Here is a 25,715-nt window from a genome sequence, read left to right on the forward strand (position 1 = left end):
TGTGGGGGGAGGTTGTGTGGGGTTGTTTGGGGTTTTTTTGTTTGATTTGTTTTGTTTTTTTTTTAGTTGACGTACAGAATGTCATCAATATAATATGTATTTCTGGGTAATTTCCAAGTTAGCAGAAGTAGTGAACCAGAAAGCTCTGGCTTCTATCAGGAGTGAGTATTTGAGTGTGAGGTGTGTAAAAGGCCAGGAGAAAGGAAGTGAAGAAACAGTGTATTCTCTTTTTTCCATTGTTTTTTATGTGTAAATTAGCAATCTAAAGTGAAACCTGATTGCTTGATATGAATTATCTTATTTAGGTATTAATTACACCTCCTCTACCCTACTATCATTTGCACAAGGTTCTCAGCAGTGACCATTTTAGCCCAATGCTCTGCCTTGAGTACCAAGAAAATTGCACCTGTAGGCATGGTAAAAAAAAGACCAGATAGTGACTCTTTGTGACCAAAAATCCAGTTGCATTTCTGTTGATAAGGACTTTTGTTATTTGCACTGGGGTATGTAACACGTGCAGTACAGAACAGGTCTCTCACCAGCAATATATCTGGAGAGAACTGTTGTTAAAGCCCAGATCATTGAGTAAATGTGCAAAGGCATTAAAGCATAAGAGCATTTAATAATAATACTTTTCTGTTCTGGGGCTTTTGGATCAAGTGATTCTTATCCATCAGCTTTGATTCAGGCTCTGGAAGCACCCATCTTGAAGGAAATGTCACCGGACTTTTTTTAAAAGTCTCAGGGCATCTAGTAAATGAGGACAGGATTGAACCTTGGGACTGGTTTGGCCCTTTCTGTTTGAGTTCTACAGATTGAGGTCTGAAGAGATGGAAGCAGAGCTGGCTTAGGCCTTAAAACCGTATACACATAGGAAAATTTCACTGTATTTTGCATAAAGCCTTTAGTAAAGCATGTAGCAGAAGTGGCAGGAGGACTTAGATCTCTGAACTCTATATGCTCTACTTCATTCTGCAGTTAGAAATTAGCCTTTGTTAGTTTTCTTTGAAAGCCAGAGTATACTGGTAAAATGTGGAGTGTGCTTGTGAAACTAGCTGAAGTGCATTTCTCACCGTTGCAATAAAATATACGGCTCCAGCACTGTGAAGCTATTAAGGCTTTCAGCTATTTTAGCTCTTTGGAAAAATGTTAATGAAAATTAGGGAAAGATATTTTTAAAGCTGTGTAAAGATGCATTAAGTGGACCTGTTTGTCGTTCCTTTGTTTACTATCATATATGCTAAAATGTTACAGAGGTGAATTTTAATATAGGGGGTGGCTTTATTACATATGCTGAGCAAATACCTTTGGAGATTACTTCCTCTAAATCTCATTTGTGGTAAGATATGATTTATGCTGCCAAATATAATTTATTAAGTATGTCTTGATAAAGTGGATGGAACAAGATATTTCTGGGAGCCAAAATGATACTGATTTATAATGTAAGTGTCAGTAGCAAAGACAGGGTAAAAAAAAAAGAGGAGCTGAAGGGTACATTTATTGATATATATTTCGTATATACTTTACTTGCTATAACATCTGCTAACAAAATCTACCTGACACGTCCTTATATTTTGTTGTATCCCTGTGGCAGAGCTTTCCTTTGGCCTTGTGAAAACTAGCTTGTTAGTGAATGTTAGTTTGTACTGCAGTACCTACCTACATTGCATTGTGCTTCATTGACTTCATCTGAAATAACTTGCAGAACCCCTAAACTTGATTATCAGCATTTGGGTGGATTGTTTCAAAGGTGTTTGCTTGTACCTTTTCAGCATAGACATCTGTCAGCCATAAAAAGTGAACTCTTCCTTTGTGGGGACTTGTCATTGTGGCTGAAAACCAACTTGTTACCTTCTTGCAAATATGCTTGAATGAGTTGAGAGAGGGGCTGTTGGGAGGGGTAAGGGAGAGCAGGGCTTGGAATGGGCACTCTGCTGTGAAAGGAGCACAGAAGAGAGGAGCAGTTTATTCACACCTTGGACAAGTAGGTCCAGTGCTGTAGTTTTGCATCAGCATGATGGGAATGCAGTGGTTACCACTATGGAAAAGCTGTATGTTTAGGCAATGCAAAACTGTTCAGTACTGCATGACCAAATCCAATGAAATTCTTGGCTCCAACTGTGTGGCTAGCAGCTCCTTTTGGTATGTAAGATGTGATTTCTTTAAGCAAAGCTAAAACACTCCCTATGTGATGACAGTGTGTCTCACTCCTTTTCACTATCACCACCTGTCCATACTGTATTTCCCCATTTCTGTGTTGTTTTCCCTTGCTTGTTCACAGTGCTGTTAGTGAACTACTTCAGGATAATGCCAGGATTAATAGAAATGTGGCAGACCTCCATTTCCATTTGCAGACCTGTCTCAGAGGAATCAAGTTAATACATAGGTTGTAATACTTGTTCTGGTGGAAGTGAGTTTTCATCGAGCCAGTGTAACGATTGAGCACAGAGTAAGTAACATTGGAATGACTAGCCACATGTAATTGCTCTTCTAGCAAGAGCAAAAAACACTTTAGTGAACAGTAGTTGTTATGATGGTAATTAACAGTAAAGTTGACCTCTTGCTTAGAAAAGCTCTTTCCTGGTACCCACTGATACTGTTAAAAAAGCATCTTAGCATATGTTATGTATAGATGAGCTCGTGTTCATGTTCCTTGTGCTCATAGCCAGATTTCAGGCTTGCATTGGGAACCACCTCCTTATCATTATGCTGTTATTACTACTATCATAGAGCACATCTATCACCAGTAGTGTTGCACTGATACTTAGAAACCTCAACAAGCTGGTGAGAAATGCTATGAAAAAAAGGGCTGGAGAGCAAAATTGAAGCATGGGGATTGAATGACCTACCCAGCACTGGAGGTCTCTGTCAGAGGTGGAATGGAAACTTTGTTTCGGGCTTCAGTCTGAAAGCCTACCTAATTTATAGGGACAAAGTTTTAGTCCTTCTTGTTGTTTTATCTGCAAAGTAGACTGACTCCCATCTTTCCTTCCCCCTCCTAGCAAAAGGTTAGATCTAATGCTCTTGTTCAGCATATCAGGAGGCACATCAAGTTTTTTGAACTCTACAGGCTCAGTATAGATGGGCAAGCTGTCAGGAAAGTGGCTGCAGATGTCTGATATTTAGCTATTCCACATTACAGGGAGATGGCTTTTAAATTATTCTCTAAATGAGAAAGTTTCTCAAAGGTTTGCCTCTGTGCTCTTCAGACTCATAGGTAGACCTCCCACTGACTTCAGTGGGCACTGGATCAGCACACACAGGGAGAAGGAAAAGAACATTTGAATTTTGGAATAAACACTAGCTGAGTTGATAAATCCCAATAACTTTCTCATTGGCATGGCTGCATGGGTCCCTACCCCAGAGAGCCGTTCTGCCTCCTTGTCTCCTCTCATCTGCTTTAGGGAAATTTCCATGCAGTATTGCACTGTGCCTCTGTCTGGGGCAGTCTTCATTCAGACTTCATTCATCTTCCAAAAACACTTTGAAAAACATAAAACGGGGCTATGATGAACAGCCTGATACAGAATAAACTATGGCATTCAGCAGCAATGGGAGGCTATAACAAAACATGTATTCAGCAGCTGTGTCCTGCTACCCCTTTGCCTGGAAGGAAAAATAAATCTAAAAGCTGGATTCTCAAATGAAGCTGGCTTGGGTACATGGATTGGCAGGTAGCAAATAACAGTGTGAAGTGACTTCTGGCCCTTACTGGCTGCTCGCCTTGAGAGAGAAAGGAGCCAGCCATACTCCCAGATGGAGGAGCAAGAGGGAGTCTAACACTGTGACACGTGAGGTTCCTCTGAAGATGCTGAGGCCTAGCTGGCAGCTGATTCTCCAGCGAGGCTGGTGACAGCTTGAGGGAAGGGCATCTCACCTGTGTCATAGCAGCATAAACTACACAAGTGAGCCTTGGCACGCATAGCTCAACTGAATCAGGAAAACAGAACCCCTACTCAAAAAAAGGGGAAAATGTAAGCTAATCCCAGGGTGCAGTTCAGAAATGCTGCTGCAGATATTTTCCACAGCAGCAACAGGAATGAAAAAGGCAGCATATACATAGGGGAGAAATACTTGAGCAGTGGTGCTTTCCTGAGTGGAAGCCTCTGCAATTTTAGGATGGTTGGCTGGGTTCTCAATTCGTGTAAACCCATTCAGTGCTTTTGATTTCCTTGTATTTAAGTTGTTTTGCAGCAGCTGAGAATCTTGCTTATCCATCTGACTCATGACTGAGGAGCATGAGCCTCTGAGGGATTCGTATCAAAACCCGATGGTCAATTAGCATATGGTGTTAAAAGGAAATCTAGTTTAGGTGAACAGTGCTTCAATGCACCTATCTAGATAGAGATTTGATCCTTGATTCTAAAGAAGAAAGATGAGCTGCCAGGTTGCAGCTCAACCCTGACAATAAAAAGTTTTAAAATAAACATAAACCCCATGAAATTACCAATTTCTCAGGGGTATAAGTGAAGTTCTTAAGATTCTGATTTTCTGTGAAAGAGTATACATTGACACATGCTTATTAATATATATATATTCATCATAAGTGTGTACAGAACAGAACCATCCTGAAACCTTCTAAAGGCCCAGGAGCAATCCAGTCAGGGAAAAGAAACTGCCAACTAATATAAGTAATCATATTAGAGAAGAATAGTAAATTGTGAAGCAAATACTTGAAACATTTTTTTTTTGTGACTGAAATATGTTTGCAACAGGCTTGTGAAGAGATAGAAGATTTTCACATGTATAGAAGGGAAACAGGCACACAGCTTCCACTGAAACCCATCTTCCCTATTTAATACATTCCCTGATCCTTTTTCATAAAAAATGATATACTGATAAAACCCAGTCATCTCATAGATGATCTGTAAATGGTAATGTAAGACTTCTAGTCACCACTACATATTCAGTAATTGGCTGCATTGAAAGTCTGCCTTGTATATAGAAGATTGTAGTTTATTTGTTGTGTAATGAAATTTGTTTCTTCTCCTGCAATGCCAAAAGCTGTTGCCATGAACACTACAAAGTGCTGATTTACTTGCTGTCAAGTCACTCTGCTGGTTTACTATGCTGAAATCCTTGCCTCTTCATCCCTCCCCTTTGCATACAAAGGGAGAAAACTGAGAAAGTGGGAGTGTTGTTTTCTTACCCAAAAGAGGTGAGGGCTGTGCGAGTGAAACACTGATTTCCACAAGCAGCCATCAGAGAAATCTGCACAAATGGTGTGCAGCAGCAAAAGCCCTTTGCCAAAACTCCCCTTGAGTGATGAGGCAGAGGAGCAGCAACCTTCAGGGTTGCTTGGAGTGGATACATGGGGAATTTTGGAGGCAGTGCATTTTTGGGTCTAGCTGGTGTCAAGGGTGCTGGGCTGCTGTCATACTGTACAGGGACTGGCTGTATTTGCAGGCCTGCCTGTGGCCTCTGCTCGATGTGGTGTAACAGAGTGTGCTTCTTCCAGCCCCAGTGAGAGCAGGTGGTGGTCCTGGCTTCCCTTGCTGCTTCATGGAAGCCAACTGTAGTCTGGAGAAGACCCAAGTCGTCCTCTGTTCCAGCCCTCTTGGAAGGGGGGATGTCCTGAAGATGGATGTGAGGCACAAGTGCAGTTAAATAGGTCCTTCTCCCCCAGGATCTTTTCTTTCCTTTGCAGTCGCAGTTGTGAAGCCCAGGGGCTGTCTCATTGGTGCTGCGGTTTCATGACAGCTCAGTCTGTTATGACAGTAGCACTGCCTGTTCCAGAGTTTCCCCCTTGGAAGATCCTTATTTAAAATCCTAGCCTTCAAGCAGTCTAGTTAGCTAATTGTCAGAGCTTGTCATGCCACGTAATTACTTTTTGGACAGCATTCAAATGCCTCTTTGAGAGTGCGTAAGGGTATGTGTGGAACTGTATCACTTCTGCCCCGTTACCGCAAGGATTGACTCACACTTCTTGCTGGTTCAAGCAGAGCTGCAGACATCATTGCAGTAGGTTTGGTGGAGGATTTAAGATTAGGAACTTCTGTAACCTGATCCCACAGAAAAATCCTAGCTTTGCTGCTAGTGCAGGGATTTGTTCACAGCTGGCTGGGGATGACCAAGAGGATTCCTTTAGTCTCATAAAGTTAGGAGCTTGCTTATAATAGCTTTTTAACTCTGTCCTGGAAGCACTGAGATGAGACAAACAGCCATCAAGTTCAGGTCTCTGTCTTGGATAGGAAGGGTAAGGCTTCAGCATCATGGATTTGAGAGCGCCACGCTACTCAGTACTTCTGATGTACAAACACAGTTGTTCGGGTAAACAAACTCCTCCCTGTGCCTAGGTGTTCATGCACTGCAAAGACCAGCCTGTCCCTGCCTCTGGCTGACTGATGTGGGAATAAGCCCCAGAGCTTCATTGATCTTGCAAAAAATAAAAAGTGCCTGTGTATATGCATACCACATATATATGGCTTTTTTTTTTTTCTGGGAAAAATGCCAACATGCTGCTTCTAATTTTGAGGCATTGCCATCCTGGGTGCAGTCTATTGAATTTTGGGGTTGTTTTGTTTTTAAAGCCATGTTATAGAAATTAATGTCAACATGGAAAGTGTTTTTTTGTTTAGAGCGTAATAACAAAAAATCATCTTTGCGGGCCCCTAAATGCTCAAACATGATTACAGCACAATGGTTTGCTTTTAAACTCTGTGGGCAGCACCTGTGCTGTCCTGATTCATCCCAAGATTTTCAATAGCGTTCTAGTGGAGGCAGAATAAAGCATGGCTCTCACCGGAGCCTCTCTTGTGTCAGAGCTCAGCATGGTCAAAAAATAAACTTAAATCATGGCAAAGTTGTCGAAGCCAATTCCTTTGGGCTGCTCTCAAACTGGGAGGAAATAGTCCTAGAACACACAAAAAGATACTCATCTGCCTTTATGGTACTTCAAGAAGTGTAGACAAGCAGGGATCCAGGACTGAAACGTTCCTGTTAGAATGCAGACTCTGTCAACAGAGTTATCATGTGGGTGAATAAAGCAAGTTTAAAATAAGCCAGAATTAAACTAGTAAAGCCTTGTGGTGGCTTCTGAACCCAGCCATTTCTGTTTGTCACACACATCTCTTCCTTACTAAATATTGGCTCCTGTGCCTATAGCTGTGTGCCTTACTCTGCAGCCCCTTTCAGGACTCAGGAAGCCCAGGTGAGATGGCTGCTGAGTTGCATACTCTGCTCACTGCTTCTGGTGACAAGAGCTGCTTATTTTGAAATTTTGTCATGTTCATCTAAAGGAAGCCATCTCCTTTCTCTTGATTGCACTCCAGCAAATTCTGATTGACCACATTTCAAACATGTCTAGTGACTCTTGGAGTTTCCTTTTTTTTGCTTTTGATTTGTTTTAAGAGAGCACCTGGAAGTGCAGTTCATGTTCCTAGGTGATAAGTAAAAAGGGAGATGAAAGCAGGCTGTGCCTGGAAAAGTGCAAAATGTGTATATTAAAGGCAGAGGAAAAAAATGCTTTTCTCTGTGCTGAGAACTAGGGCCACAGAGAGATTTACATCTATGCCATATAATTACAGGTGGAGTCTGGCAGAGTGCCAGCTGAATTTCTGCAGTAGCTCCTACTGATACAGGACTCCTGGCCTACCACAACAGCCTTTCTTGTTCCCAATGAGCAATGTGCTTCCCCTCTCCATCACTGCTTAGTGGTTTTCAGTGGCTCCAGCCCCACATAGACCAGCCAGCTTTCCCTCCCATTTGTGCTTCTCCACCATTTCTCAGGAGCTTGGGACATTATGGTGTCACATACTATTTTAGCTGACTGTTTAATAAGAACCTTAACATTTTGCAAACTTCGATGCAAAATAGCATGTGGGCCCTGTGCATTGATCTGATAGGTGGGGCCAGATGATCTTGACATAATCTTTTTGACAAGGTGGGTAAATCCCACCTGCTGTTTGGCAGGAGCAGAGGAAAACCTGCAAGTTGGTATTTCCCTGCTGGGGAAAGCAGCTGTAAGGGAACAGTGCCAGGTTGTGCTCAAACCAGTTATCTTATTATTGAGAACCACTGGGACTCCAGGAAGAAGAGAGGATGCTTTTGAAGTCAAGTCTGTCTGTTTATGACCTTCAATAAGCAACAGAGACCAGACTGTCCCAAGGGCCAGGGAAAGGGGAACCTCTTGTGTAATTCCTCTGATATGCAGGTTTTGTTATGTGGATTTTGTGATTTGTAGTTTAGGATTAAAAAGACCAAAGACCTTTTAAGTATGGATTTCATTATGCTGATTGTGTCATCGTCCACAGATGTGGAGCCAGCCAGTGTGCAACAGACCCTTCATCAACTAATTAACTCAAGTTGTCAAATTGCAATCAGTGAGCTGCTCTCATACTAAAATAATAATGATAAATTCCTCTCATCTGAAGCTGTCAGCTTCCAGCTGCATGAGGCATAAGTCTGCAGGATCTGTAACTTACTCCGTGAAGGAAAATCAGATTTGCACCTCTGTCTTGCTAAAGCCAGCTTTGGCTTGGTTCCCTTTCTAGCAGAGTTTGCTGTTGGAGGAATGGCTAAGGCCAGGCCAGGATTATGCCAGGACTCATAGTGGGGCTAATGGCTGCCATCAGACTGCCAGCTGCAGCGTGCTGCAGCCATGGGAGTCCCGCTCATTTTGCAAGGAGCATAGGAGTGAAGAATGTGCGCTCTTGTGGTGCCAAGCCAGGGGAGTTTCACACTGCTAGCACTTGTGTTTTTCTAGTTTGAGTTGCTTATTGATAAACTGATGATTGTTGGTTTCTTCTGGGTTACTTTTTTTTAAAATTGTCTGAAAGGGGTATGCTTCTGTTGAAATTCTTCCCATGGTTAATTTGTGAGGCAAGAAAGGCACTGCACATTCTGTTATAGGACAGGGTCTAAGACCTGACTGAAGGAACAAGTGTCTGGAATGCCTTTGGGACCACTTGTCTGACCCACAGAGCTGGCAGCAGGGAGCCCTCACAGGCTCTGGTGAGGATGTCAGCCCTTCTTCCCTCCCAGTTCTCGGAGCTTTAATGCCCTGTTACATCTGTCCTGTCATACTTACCGTACCTATCCTGTCTTAAACAGATCAATAAAGAAATCCCATCCCACAGTGGTGAAGGGAGTCCTGAATTCAACCCTCCTACCTCTCTGTCTTGCATAAAAAAATTTAATGCCATCTCGTCCAGATACGACCGATTTATAGCAGTCCTGCTCACAACAAATATCCAGGCATCAATGGGGGCAGAAGCTTGCTCCAAGATTTGCCTGGACTGAGAGCAGTCAGACTTACGAGCTGTTGAGATTGGAGGAGCACCTTGCAATGATTTCAGTGTGGTTTGGATCAGGCTCCAAACACCGTATGCTGTCTGAGCCAGGCAATGTGTATAATTATCTTCTGGGTATTTTCGCTTCTTGCTCTTGCAAACACATTCTGCATCTTGATTCCTGGCATGTGGAAAGCAGCAGAGGCACAGTTCTGGCTTTGTAGTGTTTGACTCCTATAGGAATTGGTTAGAGTTGTGTTACAGTTTGTTTAGCTTTCCTATTTCCAAGCAAAACGGAAGCAAACAAAAATGATTATTTGTTTGCTTTATCCAGACAGACTTTGACCACGGAATTTGTGTAGTCTTCTAAGAAATAACAACTGTCTTTTACTGTAATGAATCTCTTTGCACAGTGTAAACATAACAAACAGAAATTAAAAGTACAGTTTACCCTACAGCAAAGGTTTGGGTGACAGTTATAAAAGGCTATAAAGCATCTTAATTAAAGTTTTATAGGCTCATAATTATGCATTATTTGAGAGAGATATCATTAGCAATACCAGAGCTATGCATATGTGTAAAATAAAGATGTTTCTAAGGAGGTCGTCTTTCCCCGTCAAATAAGAAATCCTGTCTAAAGGCAGAAACGCAGAATACAGAAATCGGGAGGACTGGTTCTTCTTTCTGCATTCCCTGCCATTTCTGAAAGCCATCATGGAATAGATATCCTTTTTTGGGTGGAAATGCTCCTCGTCACTTTTCAGGTGGCTTCTTGGTGATCTGCTGCAGAAATCATTTTTAGTGTATAAATCTGCCTTCATTAAAATCCCCATAAATATAGCACACTAAACAAACTGCTTGGAGGTCAGACCATAGAAGAGGTTGACCTTGCATTTTTAGCAGTTTAATGTATGCTAGAGCTTAGATTTAGCAGGATTAAATTTTGCAAAGGTCCTGTGCCAAATGTTTCTTACAGAGTAGGAATATCTGAAATCCTAGTGCAAACCAGTAGGAAATACTGAGCACAAACACTCAGGTGAAATTTAGGCACAAATTTGGTTTTGATTAAATCCAGAATCTTTGCCAGTGTGCAAAATGAGTGATGACTTTAAAGACTAAACAGATACTTTGTAAGTACCTTTTCAATGAGAGCATCTAAATTCAGGCACTGATTGTCTTTCATTCTTTATCATTAAAGGTCTAAGTTATGTCCTTATTTCTGTCCAAACAGAGCCCCATGATTGAAGTTAAATAGCCCTAAGTGCCTTCATAAAAAGAGATGAGTTTTTCTTTTCTTCTTCTTCTTTTTTTTTTTTTTTTAAGACAACTCAAATTTGCTGAATTAGGGCCTCTGTATTATCTTTTGGTAACTGAGTTTAGGTATCTTTTGCAAAAAGAGTATCACACCTGTGCTGCCTTAAAATACAGGTGCCTCTTTTTGCTGTGTAGATGTACCCTTTCTAAGGGAAATTTGCTTATTTACAGATTTTGACAGTGAAATCTAAAAAGAGCCAGCTGTGGTGAAGTGAACAAGTAAATACAAATATATGGTTTCCAGTGGAGGTGATACTTTTTCTTTCAAAAGACCATTTTTATTTCAAGCATTATCACTATTATACTCAGTAATATGTCTTTTAGGAGTGTATATCCTAGACTGTTGTTTTAAATTGTTTACCCGTATGTGTTATCTGTTAAAAAAATATATGTGAAAGTATGTCTGCTGGTAGCACTCCTGAAGTTATTTCTGACTGTTCACTGTTATGAATGCTCAGAATGGCAAAACAGAAAGCCAAAGCTTGTGCTCCTACCTGGAAATCATTATTTTTGTTTTTTTTTAATAGCAGAAAAAGCTAAAAGCTCTTCTCTTTTTGCTTCAGTGGTTACAGAGATGTCAGGGATAAGAGATCCACTGCTTTTTACTTTTACTATGTGGAATGCTCTAAGTCCTGTGGTTCCTTACAACATCAAGAAATGGAATAAGAGCTGATAATATATAAAAATTTATAAGGCCAGTTGCACTTTCTTTGTACAGGTCCATTCCATTTTAATATCAATATTTAATTGTCACCTGGTGTTTTTGTTTATTATTCCCATTCAAATAGTCTTTTAATTTGCTGCAGGCTCTTTAATACTTCAGTGTTAATTTTAAACTCTCTCCAGCACAGCTTGCACTGTAAGAAACACATTGAGTTGGTATGACAGAATTTCCATGTCATAAAAATAATGTCTGTTTGTTTATTCCAAGGAGTTGTTATCTTTCAAGATGAAAAGGATACCTGTTGCTTCGGTAGGGGTTTTATTTTCAGTCCTTTTTTGGAAAAAGAAGTGCATTTACACTAGGATTTTGGAAGGAGCCTAAGGGAACTAGGAGCAAATGGAGGTCTTTTGGCTATGAAGACACAGACCCAGCAACACAGTAGCAAAGATCACTTCTCCAGCCTGCCCTGGGGTCTTGGTGTGCTCACATCTGTTGACTGAGTTGCTGGTAGGAGAGCACCTCACCCCATTTCAAACCACCTGAACTAACTTGGCTTGTTTTGGCTGAAGGCACCTCCCAGCCAGCTCTGCAGGTAGATCTGCCAAGCAGTAGCCTCAAAGATGTGTGTTTCAGGAGTATCTCCTTCCACTACAGCAGCTGTATACAGAGTCCAGCTTGATCTACAGCCTTTTAAACACTGCATTTCTCATGCTTATGTACAGTCCCACTCACGAAAGCATTTAAGTGTGTGCTTACTATTTAAGTACGTGAATATCTCAGAGCACTGAAAACTGTGGTTGGGTACTTTGCTGAAATAGGCTCTCTGTGACCTGATTCTCAAAAGTGCAGAGCACTCGGATCCCTGTGAAGTCAGTGAATGCTGCTGGGCCTTCATTGCTTTGGAAATGGAGCTGAAATACGGTTATATGAACTTTGCTTTATGCTTATATGCTTCCAAGCTCCTAGCCCTGTTTTTAAGAATGCAAGACAAGAAGGGAATCCATTTTGAATCTTCAAGGAAAAAATCCATAAAGATGTTAAAAGGCAGACACTAGTTGGGGAACATTAATGAATCTTTGAATTTTTCTAAGTCATTGTTTTGTTTTGTTTGCTTCTGCTTTAAAATACCTGCTTTCACAAACCATCAGAACTGTGTAAAGATTTTTGTCTCATTGATTGCTTTATACTTGACAGAAAGATCTTGAGTACCATGTGTGTGTTTGAAGTGGTATGTCTTTGAACGTCAGCTGATCTATCAGGTTAGAGAAAATAACCTGATTTTAAGAAAACTAGCACATAAATTGCATTTGTGCTGCTGAGACCTGCTGACACTCCAAAGATAGGTCTTGACAAAAATTTTCTTTGGGCCACAACTCATCTTGTATGGGGTGTCAGATGGATTCTTTATTTCTGTTCTTTCATTCTTTATTACTGAGGGCATTGGCAGGGGAACAGGGCTTCTGCTTCTCCAGGATTTCAGTGACTGGCACTGCTTGTCTTTCATCTACAGCAATAATCTTCTCTGTCCAGGACTTAAATACACAGAATTTGCTGGGGAAACAGGGAATCTCCTTATTTGAATTTTTTATTATTGGACAAAAGAAATCATTAGTGAAGAACAGGATGACAAAAAGGCCAGAAAGCACAAATGGCAAGGGAGCTCTGTGGTGCACAGGGGTTTGGGGCCCAATCCCAAGTAATTTTTTAGAGAGATATGTTTTTTTTGTTTAGTCTGACTTGGCACCAGCTCTTCTGCATGCATGTACACTCTCATCAGTGTTTGAACATGTAGATGCTCAAATATGGGTGAAGAAAATGCCTTCAGTGCAAGTAGTGCATGTACCAATACCAGTGTGTCTGAATGCACAGGCGGAGATGATGAAAACCATTATGCAGATGAGAGCATGTAAAAAGCAGTGAGATTTCTGCAAAAGTAACTTGTGCGCTGGCTTAAATAAAGAGCATTGCAAATCATACCCAAAATATTTTCTCTGTGTCTATGATTATGTTATTTCCATAGCAACTAATTATGCCATAAACCAAAGATCATGACTTCAGGTGGCATGTGAGCAGAAGGAGATGAGCTATTAAGTATTGAACCTCCCTTTTTTTCATGCAAATTTCCTTATTTAGAAAGAAAAAAAAAAGAAAGTGAAAAAAACCTCACCCTGAAGTCTGCTATATAAGTTAAATTGCTTCTGACCAGAATATTTTTTCAAAGTTTTGTTGGAGGCATCAGTAAATCTTTAAAGGAGTTGCAGGTGCAACTGTGGATATCAAAAGACCTTTGTATTAGCTGAGGAAATCTCTAGAACATCTGACTTTCCCCTTCTGCCCATACAATCCAGGGCTTAACCACTTTCCAGCAATATAGCCTTTTACAGATACTGAAATTGCTAATGGACAAGCAAGGACCCTGGAAATAAAAAGGAAGTTGTGGGATCTTCTTATGTATGCGGTAAGTTTGAGGTTTCAGTGAAACATGCTCTCTTCTGCTTGACTTGTTAAAAAAAAAAATCATATTTCTTTCTACAATAAAAGGTTCTTGAAAGATCCTCAGCTTACAGCCCCCCTCCTTAAGCTGGAGGACCTGCTGCCCAGAGTAGGATTGATGGTTGTTTGGTTTACCTTTTTCTTATGGGTTTGCTTTGATATGTCTTGCTTTTGGTTCAGGAGTTGGCTTTATGGCTCCAAGTTTGACCCACTCACACCTCTCTTAAAGCCTTTGGCAACATGTGTCAGCACAGGCTCTTTGCACCATGAGAATTTTTAGCAGAGAGCAGGATTTAGGGAAAAAACACTTTGGTTGCTGCTGCTGCTTTGCTCTGTGTGGGCTGTCAGAAAGGAGGTTGACATGCTAGGACACTGCCACCAGATTTCTCCATTGCTTAGCCTGTGGATGGAGATGCAGAGAGGTAATTGTACACCACTGGCTCAATGCCTAGGTCCCCCAGTCACGTTCATAGAATCATAGAATGGTTTGGGTCTGGGCAACCCGTTCCAGTGTTTCACCACCCTCATCGTAAAAATTGCTTCCTTATATCTAGTCTGAATCTACCCTCTTTTAGTTTAAAACCATTATCCCTTGTCCTATCACTACAGGCTCTACCAAGAAGTCTGTCCCTGTTCCTCTTATTATAAACCCCCTTTAAGTATTGAAAGGCTGCAGTAAGGTCTCCCAGAGCCTTCTCTGCTTCAGGCTGAACCATCTCAACTCTCTCAGCCTCCCTCTGATCATGTTCGTGGCCCTCCTCTCGACCTGCTCCAACAGATCCATGTCTATACTGTGCTGAGGGCCCCAGAGCTGGACACAGTACTCCAGGTGGGGTCTCATAAGAGTGGAGTAGAGGGGCAGAATGACCTCCCTTGACTTACTGGTCACAGTTCTTTTGATGCAGCCCAGAATACTTTGGCTTTCTGGGCTGCAAGCGCACATTGCCTGCTCATGTTGAGCATTTCATCAACCAGCACGCCCAAGTTCTCACCGGGCTGCTCTCAATCCATTCTCCACCGAGCCTGTATTGATACTGGGGGTTGCCCTGACCCGTGTGCAGGCCCTTGCACTTGGCCTTGTTGAACCTCATGAGGTTCACATGGGCCCACTTCTTGAGCTTGTCCAGGTCCCTCTGAATGGCATCCTGTCCCTCATGTGTGTCTAACGCACCACTCAGCTTGGTGACATCTTCAAATTTGCTGAGGGCACATTCAGTTCCACTGTCTATCTCATTGATGAAGATATTAAACAGTACTGGCCAGGGCTGAGCAGAGATTGCAGACCTATGACAGCATGAGGCTGTCAGGTTGTTTATCGAACATATATAAAATTATGCATGTTCCTTTTCCAGGTTAAGTATAGGTGGCCCATCCACCTAGGTCAAGTTTGGTAATTTAGATCTCTCACTAGGAGAGAAGACATGTAATGATTTCGAGTCCCATATCGTCCCTACATACTATAGTCCCTCCCTATCCATCGTGAGCAGGTTAGTTCTACCCTATATGTGGCTCTTTATTCACAATTCAATAAACAGTACAATTACAACACACAATGCAGTTACATTACACTTTTTAAGATCTTACAATAGACCGTGCTTGTCTCGCAAACATGTGTATAATGTCCATTGAAGTAAATAGTGCTCGATTTGATAGACGATGAGCCACTTTATCTTGTCAGGAATTCGAGAGTCCCAAGTCTGCAAGTAGTTCATAATTGCCTTGATGCCACTTCCCGTGTGCGCCCAGAGGGAAACCCATAAACTTGATATTAATTGTGTTCATCAGTTCTTGTACTTGACTTCTAAGATGTTGGTATTTTCTTACTTTTTCTGCTGCTGCTTCTGCCAAAGATGTTTCCTTTCTTTCATATCTCACGGTAACATCCCCCATGATGGCTTGGTCTCCTTTTACAAATATGAAGTCTGGTTTAAAGAATTCATTTTGTTGATCTTTCAGCAATGGTTCTTGAAGTATAACCCATTCCTTTCTTTTGGCCTCTTCTGCCAACAATTCACACAATTGATTATGTCTTTTGATTCTGGTGTCCTGAACCACAGGACAATATCCAATTATATGGGAGCAGGTCTTATTCTCCGCCTGACAGTGTTGACAGGCTTTAATTTGGGTTTGTTGCCTACCCTTTGCCAGGAATTCTCTTGTTGGGTAGACATTTGCTCGCAGTTGTAATGCTGTGATGAGCTTTCTGTGTGGTATGCCCCTATAATGTGTATTTATTAATACTGTGTCCAGTTATTACTGATCTTATCCTTCTCAAAGTTGGAAATCCCACGGCCCTGGGATAGCAGCCTGGTCCAGTTTATGAATTCTTGTTTTCTCCATTCACAAGGTCTCGGGAAGATGATTTTTGGAGCGGACATCTCCCATTCCAAGACAACTTCTTCACCACCAATTAAATCCGATACTACCATAACCACTTTTGGGTCCCAGATAGATGATACCTTTTCTTTATCTCCTCCAGGTGCAATCCACAACTTCCCAAATTCCTTCTCAATACTCTCCTGCCACACAACCACCCTTATCATCTCATCTGAAGACTCTGCAATTCTGTGTAGTCTTCTTGCCTGCACACTCGGGATTAATCCCAAAAGTCTGGTAATACCCAAACCGCCTTCTTTAGTGCTGGAATATAAAATGGCGTCACAGGTACTTGCGGATAGATGTAACCACTCCTTGATGGCAGTTCAAATTGCTAAGTCAAGGACTTCAAGGTACGTGGCTTTGGCTTGGTCTGCAAGATAGATCAATCGCAGAATGGTATAACCCTTCAAGATGTCTACCTTTTGTAATGGTTTCAATGGATCCTTCCCAATCCATTGTAACCATCCTTTTACTTTCTGCATTAGTTCTGGTTTTGATATTTCAATCCATGGGTCAATGCGTAATCCCAGATATTTCTCAGAGCTGCCTGGTTCAATCGTATTGAGGGGAGTGCCATTAATTGCCCATGGGGGGCAGTCATTAACTGTTAAGAGTCTTTTGTGGGCTGTATATAAAAGCTGTGGCACTTCTCACCCTGTATTTTGAGGCCACTTAGATCGCAAAAGACCTCCAAGATCTCAGTGTTCCTCTGCACTCCATCCCATGAATCGCTCAATAAAACCATGTCATCTGCAAAAGCCATAGTTGTAATATTTCTCGAACAGTGCTGTAATATTTCTCGAACAGTGCTGGTACCCACAACCTACCTCCTCTAATTTACACAGGAGGGGATCCACTGATAGATTAAATAATATCAGGGACATTGGGTCACCTTGTTTCACGCCAATCCGGATCCCAATAGGATCTGACTGTTCATTCTTCAGGTGTATATGGGTGTTGGTGTTATGATACAAGTTTGTAATCAGGGCGATAATATGATTGTCCACGTCCTTTTGCTTCAGAGCCGCTATGATGTGCGAGTGGCTCACGGTGTCAAAGGCTTTTGCTAGATCGACAAATACAACGCCCAGGGTGCGATGTTCCCGTTTCGCGTTACGAATCAGAAGTTGTAACAGCTTCAGATTCTCCGCACATCCAGATGACCGTATAAACCCTCTTTGCCGTGGATTGATGGGACATGCCTTAGTCAGTCTTGCCGTCAAAATTCTTGAGAACAACCTCAAAATGGTTGATCCGATGGTAATTGGGCGCCAGTTGTTGACGTCATTTTGGCGTTCCAGCAGAGACGATTTTGATATTAGAACAGTCCGACATTCTTTCACCACATCAGGTATCGTAGTTGACACCAGCCATAAATTAAAAAGCTCCATTAGTTGGGTGTTATGAGGATCTATCTTATCTAGATCCCTTAAACTCAGTCCATCAGGACCCGGAGCCGCGTTCTTACTCATTTCCCTGATGTTTTTGGAAATCTTTGCCGTGATCATGGCTTCAAATGCCGAGTTGTCTGCAAGACCAGTGGACCTAAAGGCACCAGGCCCTTGAATGTTCCTGGCGATTCCCATCTTGACTTGAACACATCGCATCAGGCGCCTCGTCCAGTCAGATACCACACCTCAGGGATTCCACATCATCCAGGATGATACCGGCCAGTTTCCCTCTGTCAAGGTAAAGCAGCCACTGGAATCGTGGAAATTGCCCCCTTTTCACGTCCCTCTTCTTCATCCACTCCTTCAGTGGTTCAGAAGGACGAGCCCTCCAGGCCACATGGTGCTGTCAATCTTGGCTTGCTTTCAGCTCAGTGGACCTCATAAGCTGGCATGAATAGCAGTCAACTACTGCCTCATCAACCAATATTCCTGGGTCTTCCTTACCTTCGATCACCTTCTCAGATGTTCCTTGAAGAATGGGCAGTTTTTCAGATGTTAACCAATCTGCAATAACCCTTTGATAATGAGACCAAAGATCCTCTTCCTCGTGTTCCCATGTCAACAAGATGTTCACTTTCTTTTTCAAGATGTTGTTTCCATTCAAGATCTTTCTCCCGCTTCTTTACAGGACTCTTACGAAGTCCTCTCCTTTTATCACTTATTTGTTTAGTTGTTTTAGATGGAATATATTCAGAAATCAATTTGTTGATGTTCTTACTCCCCTCAAACTGCTTATCCAACTTCCGCAGCAACTCCACCTCTTCCTCTGTCCAGCACTGTTTATGTACTCCTCTCGCAGTACCGACCTTTGGGCGGGATGCCAAAATCCGCTCAATGTTTCTAGCAACTGGATGCACCAGACGCTTATGTTGTCCCAGTCTGATTTTTGTTTCAAATCCCTTCCCGCACTCCTCACAGGACCAACCTCCCACCGGGGCAGATTCCATAGCCCCCTTGCATTTAGGGAAGTGGCAGGCAATACTATGATGTTTTACATTCGTTCTCCCACAACGGGCACACTGATACAAGATTTTTCTCTTTCCATGTGCTCTCTTAAGATGTTCAGTCAGTCCCGACATCTTTCCTATCTGGCTGCCACAGCAAGGACATGATGGATTTTTGTCCGCGACCTTCACAACCAATGTGCCCTTGGTTGGTAGATCAATACCAGAACCCAGGATAGGTGTTGATGGTGACAAAGGAGAAAGGGTCATGGCTCCTGGGGGTGAGGATTCCTCTTCCTCATCGCTCTCATCCACCCTTAGGCGGAGGCTGATGGCCATGCCCTGGAGATCCCTGGAGGTAGGTACCTCATACACCTCTGGTAACCTGGCCAAACTGTCACTCCAGGTGGAAGGATGACCCTGATCAAAACCATCAATCTCTGAGTTAATATACTCCAATCCCATAAAACACATCCCCTCTTCCACCGGAAAATCTCGGCCTATGATGGATTTATCGGCCGTTACGTCACAGAAGTCAGTAAGACTTGTTTGTGTGGCAACCGATATGAAGGATGTCTGCATCGGGCACCTCATTTTGACAAAATCAATATGACGGCTAGTATAGGCCAGACAGCACCACCCTCAAGAGCCACCAGACTGTGCCCAACTATAGAGCGTGGGCAAACGCTCTAGGCACTGTGTTACCCAACCAGTGCCAGGAATTTGTTTCACCTAAATTACTATCAAATGGTCGGTGAAGCCATGTGATAGGGAGGAAGCAACTATTACTCCATCACACTGGGGCAGAGGTCAACTTTGTTACCCAAATGGGCATCCAGTGTGACCACGAGGAGGTGTGACCTCTGCAGCTCTGCCCAGCTAGTAACTATGGTCCCGTCTTAAAAGAATCATAGTTACTCCCGCTCCCGATTTAAAAATCGTATTTTCACTCCCTTTTGCCTTGTGCTTTTAGTCATTTATATTAATGCAAAATGAATATACAAAAGCAAACAAATCAAAGACTCCATCACAAGATTTTTTTTCTCCTAGCTGAAACAACCAGCCTCACCCTGAACTTTGGTTCACCCTCCAGTCAAAAGAGGTAATGTTTCTCTGTCTTTGGAAGAGGTACATTTTTTACAAAGCCTGTATCATTTAATCAAACGTAACCAAACAGTAGCCGCAAAGAGTGCACTGGGGGGGCAGGATGAGATTGCTTGCTAGGCACGTTGCTGAAGAAGGGAACGCGGTGCCAAACAGTTTTGATTAATGCTTTGATGTGGTGATCTCTGTATGTACATTAAATTAGAAAGCTAACCATTTGGAGTGTATTTATCCATTGATTACCCTTAGCTGATTGTAATGCTGTGGAACAAAGTTAATAGCCCACAAAAAAGCTCTGACTCTTGTAGTAATATTTGATCTTTGACATTTTGTTTGCTGAAACTACTGGGAAAGACTTTTTACACACCCCTGTTGCAGAACAGGAGCAGTTGTCACATACCCTTTATTTCTATAGTATATTTCAGTAATAGCTTCTAGCAGGATTTTTTTAAAATTTATTTTATTTTTTGGATCACTTAACAGTTTTTATGTGATGCTCACAAACAAGCTACGGAGGTTAATGCAAAGTGGGTTATATTTCGTTAGGAGGATGGAGCAGGTATGCAGACTTCTGAAGACAGTGACAAGAGGCATAAGTAGAGGGAAAGCTAGTACAACCATTAAAGGACTAATAAGACTAAATTAATGAGGAGGTTAGTGGCTGCATTTTGTGTGACCTGTCAGGGCTGGCATTTGGTGACCATGAGAGTTAAATCATGAAGCAGGAAGAGAAAGCACTATTCAAAATGGATAAAAGGAAGGCCTGATCCAAAGCGATATTGAAATACCCACTGGTGTCAGTTGATGGTTCCTTTGGGTCCAGAGGCATCACATGTGTGCTCTCATGAGGACCTGTTCCACCATGTGCCTTGTCCTGATTGCCCCAAGTGGCCACAAGCCTGTTAAAGCAGGAGTGGGGCAGAGATCAGCCTGCCCACAGCTAATGGCTGCCTGCCCTGCAAAGTGGCGGGGCAGAGGCTGGGAGCAGTGGCCATCTCAGCTGCGAGAACAAACGAGGGAACTGGGTGTAGATTTGGTTGAGGGAGGTAGGAGCATGGTGGGGGTCTGTGGTGACTGCAAGGGCAGGGTGAGGCAGCAGGTGGGAAGTGTGGGCTGAACAGTAGGTATGTGTCTTCAGGTGATAGCTGAAGCCTTGGATAAGGCTGTTCTGAGAAAGGGTGTGAGGGATGATGCTGTTCACAGTTCTAGCGCTGATGCCCAAACCTTTTACAGTTTCTATCTATTGGCTGGAATTCATCTGACATCGTTAGAGTGCTGCCTCTCCTCTTTCAGGACCAGGGTTTTGGCTGGAGACGTTGAAGGGTTACCAGCCCTTCACTCAAAGCGACAGGGACAGAGTTGTTACAACATAAATGGTAGAGTGCCACCAGAATCAATACAAATTGAACTTCGGCAGGCGACACTGCATAGCACTTGCTTTCTTGTGTGGAGTAATCAATATGAATTGGCCACAGGATGGGAATATACAGATGCAGCTGGGGAGAGAAAAAGTAGATGGAAAGCTGAGGTGAACAGAGGTCACAAGGTCCAGGCTGTGATTTTAGGCTCAGTCATTAACAACAAGTTTTGTGAAAGCTAAAATTCAACTGCCTCTTGAGTTGCCCTTGTGGACATAACGGCCCAGTGATGCAATGCTTCTGAGGTTTATTCTTCTTGGCTCGTGTAAGTATTACTTTATTGTAACGGCTTAAATGTTGATACAGTTCCCAGCATGTCCCTGCCCCTTTCATTCACTTTCCACCAGGGATGGGCAAAAGTAGAGTACATCAGCCCTTTCTTTTTATTGCTTTTCCTCAGTTCCCGTGCAGGCAGGGTCTCATTCCTTCATATAAGCACGTCATCCAAGCCGCAGTTAGCCTGCCAGTGCAATGTTGCTATCTCAAGGATTTCCCATTTAGGCTAGCAACTCTGACTGGGTTTCCTAGCACAGAAGATTTAATAAAAGAATGATTCTGGAGGTGTATAATGTCTGTATCCCAAATGACTCTGGTTATAATTAGCTGTCGATATTGGTGTGAGAAAGAAGAGCAGCGACAACTTGAGAGATAAATTTTACTCTAAAGTGCCTTTGAAAAGTTGTCATTTCGATGAGGTGTGCTAAGGGATGGCAGTGAAAGGAGGCCGGGGTAGAAGAACCCTTTACTGTAAGGGTTGTGTTGGACATCTGCCTTCCTTGTGTTTTTCTGCATCTGTCTGAAATATACCCACTGTGTGTTGATGTTTATTTTTTTATTTAAAAGCAGCATTTAGAAACTCTCCCTTCTACCTCAGATCTTGGCTTTAGAAATTATTCCACCCATATTAAGGACTGAATTCTCTTGGGAATTGATGATTTCTTGCCTGAAGGAAAGGTGAAATCAAGTGATTTCTACCCCTTTTCTTATCCAGATAGCACTAAGTGAGCTGCTTTTGAGATTTTACATGTCTAGGTTACAGTAAATATGGCAAACTGGCCTCTGTTACATCCTTGCAGTACTGTGGGTGCCCTTGTTAAATAACAATTTTCTGACTTGACACTGTTTCAACATAATCTGTGTACAGACCTGTACCCATTTTTTTTCTTTTTACCATTTAATATGGAGCTTTGTGCATAGGCATTTCTGTATACTGTCAGGGGATATAGAAAATATTTGAATCACTTTTGAGTTTCCATTGCCAAACTGGTCTAGTCGCCATACAGTGACTATTGGAGGCAGAACTGTTTGGTGCCACAGGAAAAATAAATGGTGGATTGAAACTCTGACCAAGTACAGATTGGCCTGCATGGGACCATCTTTATGTCCTAGGAAAGGAGGATGCCTTTCTGGGGACAGACTTTATATTGTGTGGGAAAGGGGGGGAGGAAAAGTAGAAGAGTGAGCTCCACCATGGCTATGAAGTATCTCTGTTCTCAGAGGTAAGGAAGTTAAAAAGTGGAAAAGTTTTAAGTCATCCAAAGTTGTTGAAACATGTAGCACAGGAGTTATGACCCGTGGGTTTTGTGCTCAAATTCTTTCTCTCAAAAGCTTGCACCAGGTATGCCCAGTGTATTTATAGCTTTGCAGTTTGTAAATTAACAGAATTAGAGGGTGGTTTGCAAGGGTGAACTGCTCAGGCTATGTGCAAAACCAGCTCATTTTACTTTTACTAATTTGTTCTTTAATTAATTGGTGCCTATGTCTGTTCATTTGTGCTGAGACTGGCAAGATGCTTCATGCAAGAAACCTGTTTTCATCTTGATTAATTCTCTGTTGGGGCAAGCCTTTTAAAAAATATTAGCCAGCCATCTTCTCAGCTCCAGGAGCTTACAGTCAAAATCGTAAGGCAGACAGAAGATGAGAGAAGGAAGGCAGAGACAGGCCGTCCCATTTTTATAAGTAAAGCAGCAGCACATATGGAGATGAAGCGAGTTACTCTCACAGGGAATTCAGGGCAAAGACGGTAAATGAGTCTTGTTTTCCTGAGTAATACTGTAATTACTACAGGTTCAGTCAGATTTTACATTTCTGAAAAAGTTGTGTGTGGATTTTCAACTCTTTACTACCTATAGGAGTAGCCAGGTTTTAGGGAAGTGCTCCTCAACGTACAGAGTATGATGCCAATCAGTGGGTTACCTGACAGGGGGAGATAGGCTGCTAGAGAAGCAAATGAGCCGGCCTCACATTTTGCTGAGTGATGATTCCGTGGGACTGAATAAATGAGGAAAATCCTGGTGATGGATCTGCAGTGAAACGAACAAGCCTTCTGGCGAGGGAAGGACGGCCTGTTCTCACCCCACTCCCCCAAAGCATCCCGAACGCTTATGCTTAAGAAATTTTCACAACAGTTACTTATTCCCGTTTCTTTTGGCAGCACTACCTGTGTAGCCGGGCAGCCCTTTTAAAGCCAGCTGCGCGTCAGCTTGTATCTCTGTGCGGTTGCTCCGTGCTCAGAGTTTCGGAGCGGGGGACGGGAGGAGGACCGCGGGCGGGAAGAGCCGGGCGGCCCCGAGAGCTGCCCAGGCGGGGGGGACTCCTGCCGCCGTCCCCGCCTGCGCTCCCGCCGGGCTGAGGCAGCGCCCGCCGCATCCCGAAACCGAGGGGGAGGTTTCTTATTGGAAAAGTGTGTGTGGGGGGGTGGGGTGCCGGAGGGGCTGCGAAGGCGGGGGGAGGGCAGGGATAGGGAGGGGTGCGCAGGGCGAGGCGGCCCCCACTCCTGCTCCTGCCTCGGCGGGAGGCGCGGGGCCGGCCCGGGGCGCGGCGATGCGGGCGGGCGGGGAGCGCGATTGGCGCGGAGCCTCGGAGGAGTGGCGGCCGCGCTGTGAATGGAGCTCCGTGGCTGCCTTGCCACAGGCTCCCTCCGCATGAAGGGGATACGGGGATCCTTAAAGTGAGCCGAGCGTCTCGGGGCAGAGCAATGTGGCGAAGAGGAAAGGGCCACGGGAGCTGCTTGCCTTTTGGATAATTCCTGCCCTTGCCCACGAGTCTTGTGCAGCAGCACTCTCTTGTCTGTGTGTGGCATGTGGAGCTGGGGTTTTATATGGCATTTGCGATCCAAGTGAGGTCATACTTCCTTTTTTTAAAATTCATTGCTTTGGGTACAGTATATCTCTCTCTCTCTTTTTTTTCTCTAGTAGTGGGGTGGGCCGGGAGGGACGATTGTGACACCGGAGGGAATGTTTACTTGTGCAGAAGTCTTTCTCATGTGGAAACACGCTGCTCCCTAACTCCTGGCTAAGCAGACTTCCGTTCACCAACTTTGCTGCCGTACAGCACGTGTAACTCCTTGACAGGATGGCAGACAAAAGAACAGCTGGTGCAAAGCAATAGGGGATTCATAGCAAGGAGGAGGAAAGAAAACCACAAACCTTTCACCCGCACCATTGACATCCGACGATTGTCAGAGCAGCAGTTGCGACAGGACGAGCTGAAGCCACCATGCGCAGGTCTAGCACCGATGAGTCGACCTATCACAGGAGCCCTTCCCTGGACAGCAAGGATTACAGTTTCCCAAATGGCGCCTTTCGTCGCTACAGCAGCATGTATGGTGGCCAGTTTGGGGCTGCCAGCAACTCTTTTTTTGGATTCCATACCAATCCGGGCCCTAAAGCCACCAAGGCTAAGTACACGTCCCCCAAGGGAAACAAGTACGTTGTCTTTTACCTGGATCTCTCGTTTATTTTTCTCCTAGAACTGAAGAGGTGCAGTATGGCTCACAACTGCCTGCAGTGTATCAAGTACCTAATGTTTGTCTTCAACCTTCTTTTCTGGGTGAGTACATGTTTGAAACTGCGAGATGGTTGCATTTGTGTCTGCTTACTAAGATGGAAGGGGAACTTGTTGCTGCTTTCAAACTTAGAAGTGTACACTTGGAAGTTGAACAAAGTGGTGCCTAGGCTACCCTTTCTGTGGCCTCATTAATTTGTGTGCACAACCTACTGAGGGTTTCCTTCACCCTCTCATTTCCTGGCCTTCAGCTATGTTTCAAAACTGTGATACAAGGCAAAAGAGTGTGTTTGTGGAGACCAGTTTTATGAATCCCTTCATCACTTTGTTCCAGTGAGAGCCATATGCTTCTTTTGTTGCCCTGATCTTTCATTCTTGCATGTGCTTGCCTCAAAAGTCATGCACACTCTTAGAGAAATCACTGAGGCCATTCATGATTTTAAAGTCAAGCACATGCTTACATCCACTGCTATATCGTGGATGGCACTCTTGGTATGTCACAACATTAAAGGCTGTATCAGTAATTTCTAGGTGATCATTCTCTGTCCCAGTCGGTGATGGGTCCTAGCATTGCCATTTCCTTCTTGAAGACATGGCTCTGAAGGGTGGAGGGAGACCAGAACCCTCCTCACTTCTGAGGCTGCTACTCTGTGGCAAGAGCCCATCAAATCACTACAAGGCATGCGTGTGTCAGCAGGACACCGTGATGGGACATATGGGCATACATCTCTGCATCATCTTTTTAATAAATGAGGTGGCTGTCAACAGCAGAGTGGTTGGGCATTTCACTGACATGAAATGGAGCACAGGCTGTAGATGGAGACTAAAGAAGCTCAGTGGGGGGGTTCAGGTTAGAAATGCTGTTTGTCCTGTAAAAAAGGGAGTAGCATGATTGCTAGGGAAGGGGAGGAAGAGATTTCTGCTTCAAAGTC

General features: G+C 43.3%; 1 protein-coding gene across 19 annotated transcripts in view; it reads left to right on the forward strand.

The window, feature by feature from the left end:
* TSPAN4 (tetraspanin 4) overlaps window positions 1-25,715 on the forward strand; it is a 468,762-nt gene that overhangs the window by 230,440 nt on the left and 212,607 nt on the right. For 14 of the 19 annotated variants that reach the window (XM_075754876.1, XM_075754871.1, XM_075754870.1 and 11 more), the window contains one exon: window positions 24,749-24,828. The exons of 2 other annotated variants lie outside the window; for them this stretch is intronic. In XM_075754876.1, the coding sequence (XP_075610991.1) occupies window positions 24,766-24,828 (63 nt within the window). In that variant the 5' untranslated portion in view covers window positions 24,749-24,765. Of the gene's footprint in view, window positions 1-24,246; window positions 24,829-25,715 lie in introns of those variants that run through there. 3 more of the 19 variants (XR_012835748.1, XR_012835749.1, XM_075754863.1) reach the window with 3 other exon arrangements.

Source organism: Balearica regulorum, chromosome 5 (genome assembly GCF_011004875.1).
Source record: "Balearica regulorum gibbericeps isolate bBalReg1 chromosome 5, bBalReg1.pri, whole genome shotgun sequence".
Classification (NCBI taxonomy): domain Eukaryota; kingdom Metazoa; phylum Chordata; class Aves; order Gruiformes; family Gruidae; genus Balearica; species Balearica regulorum.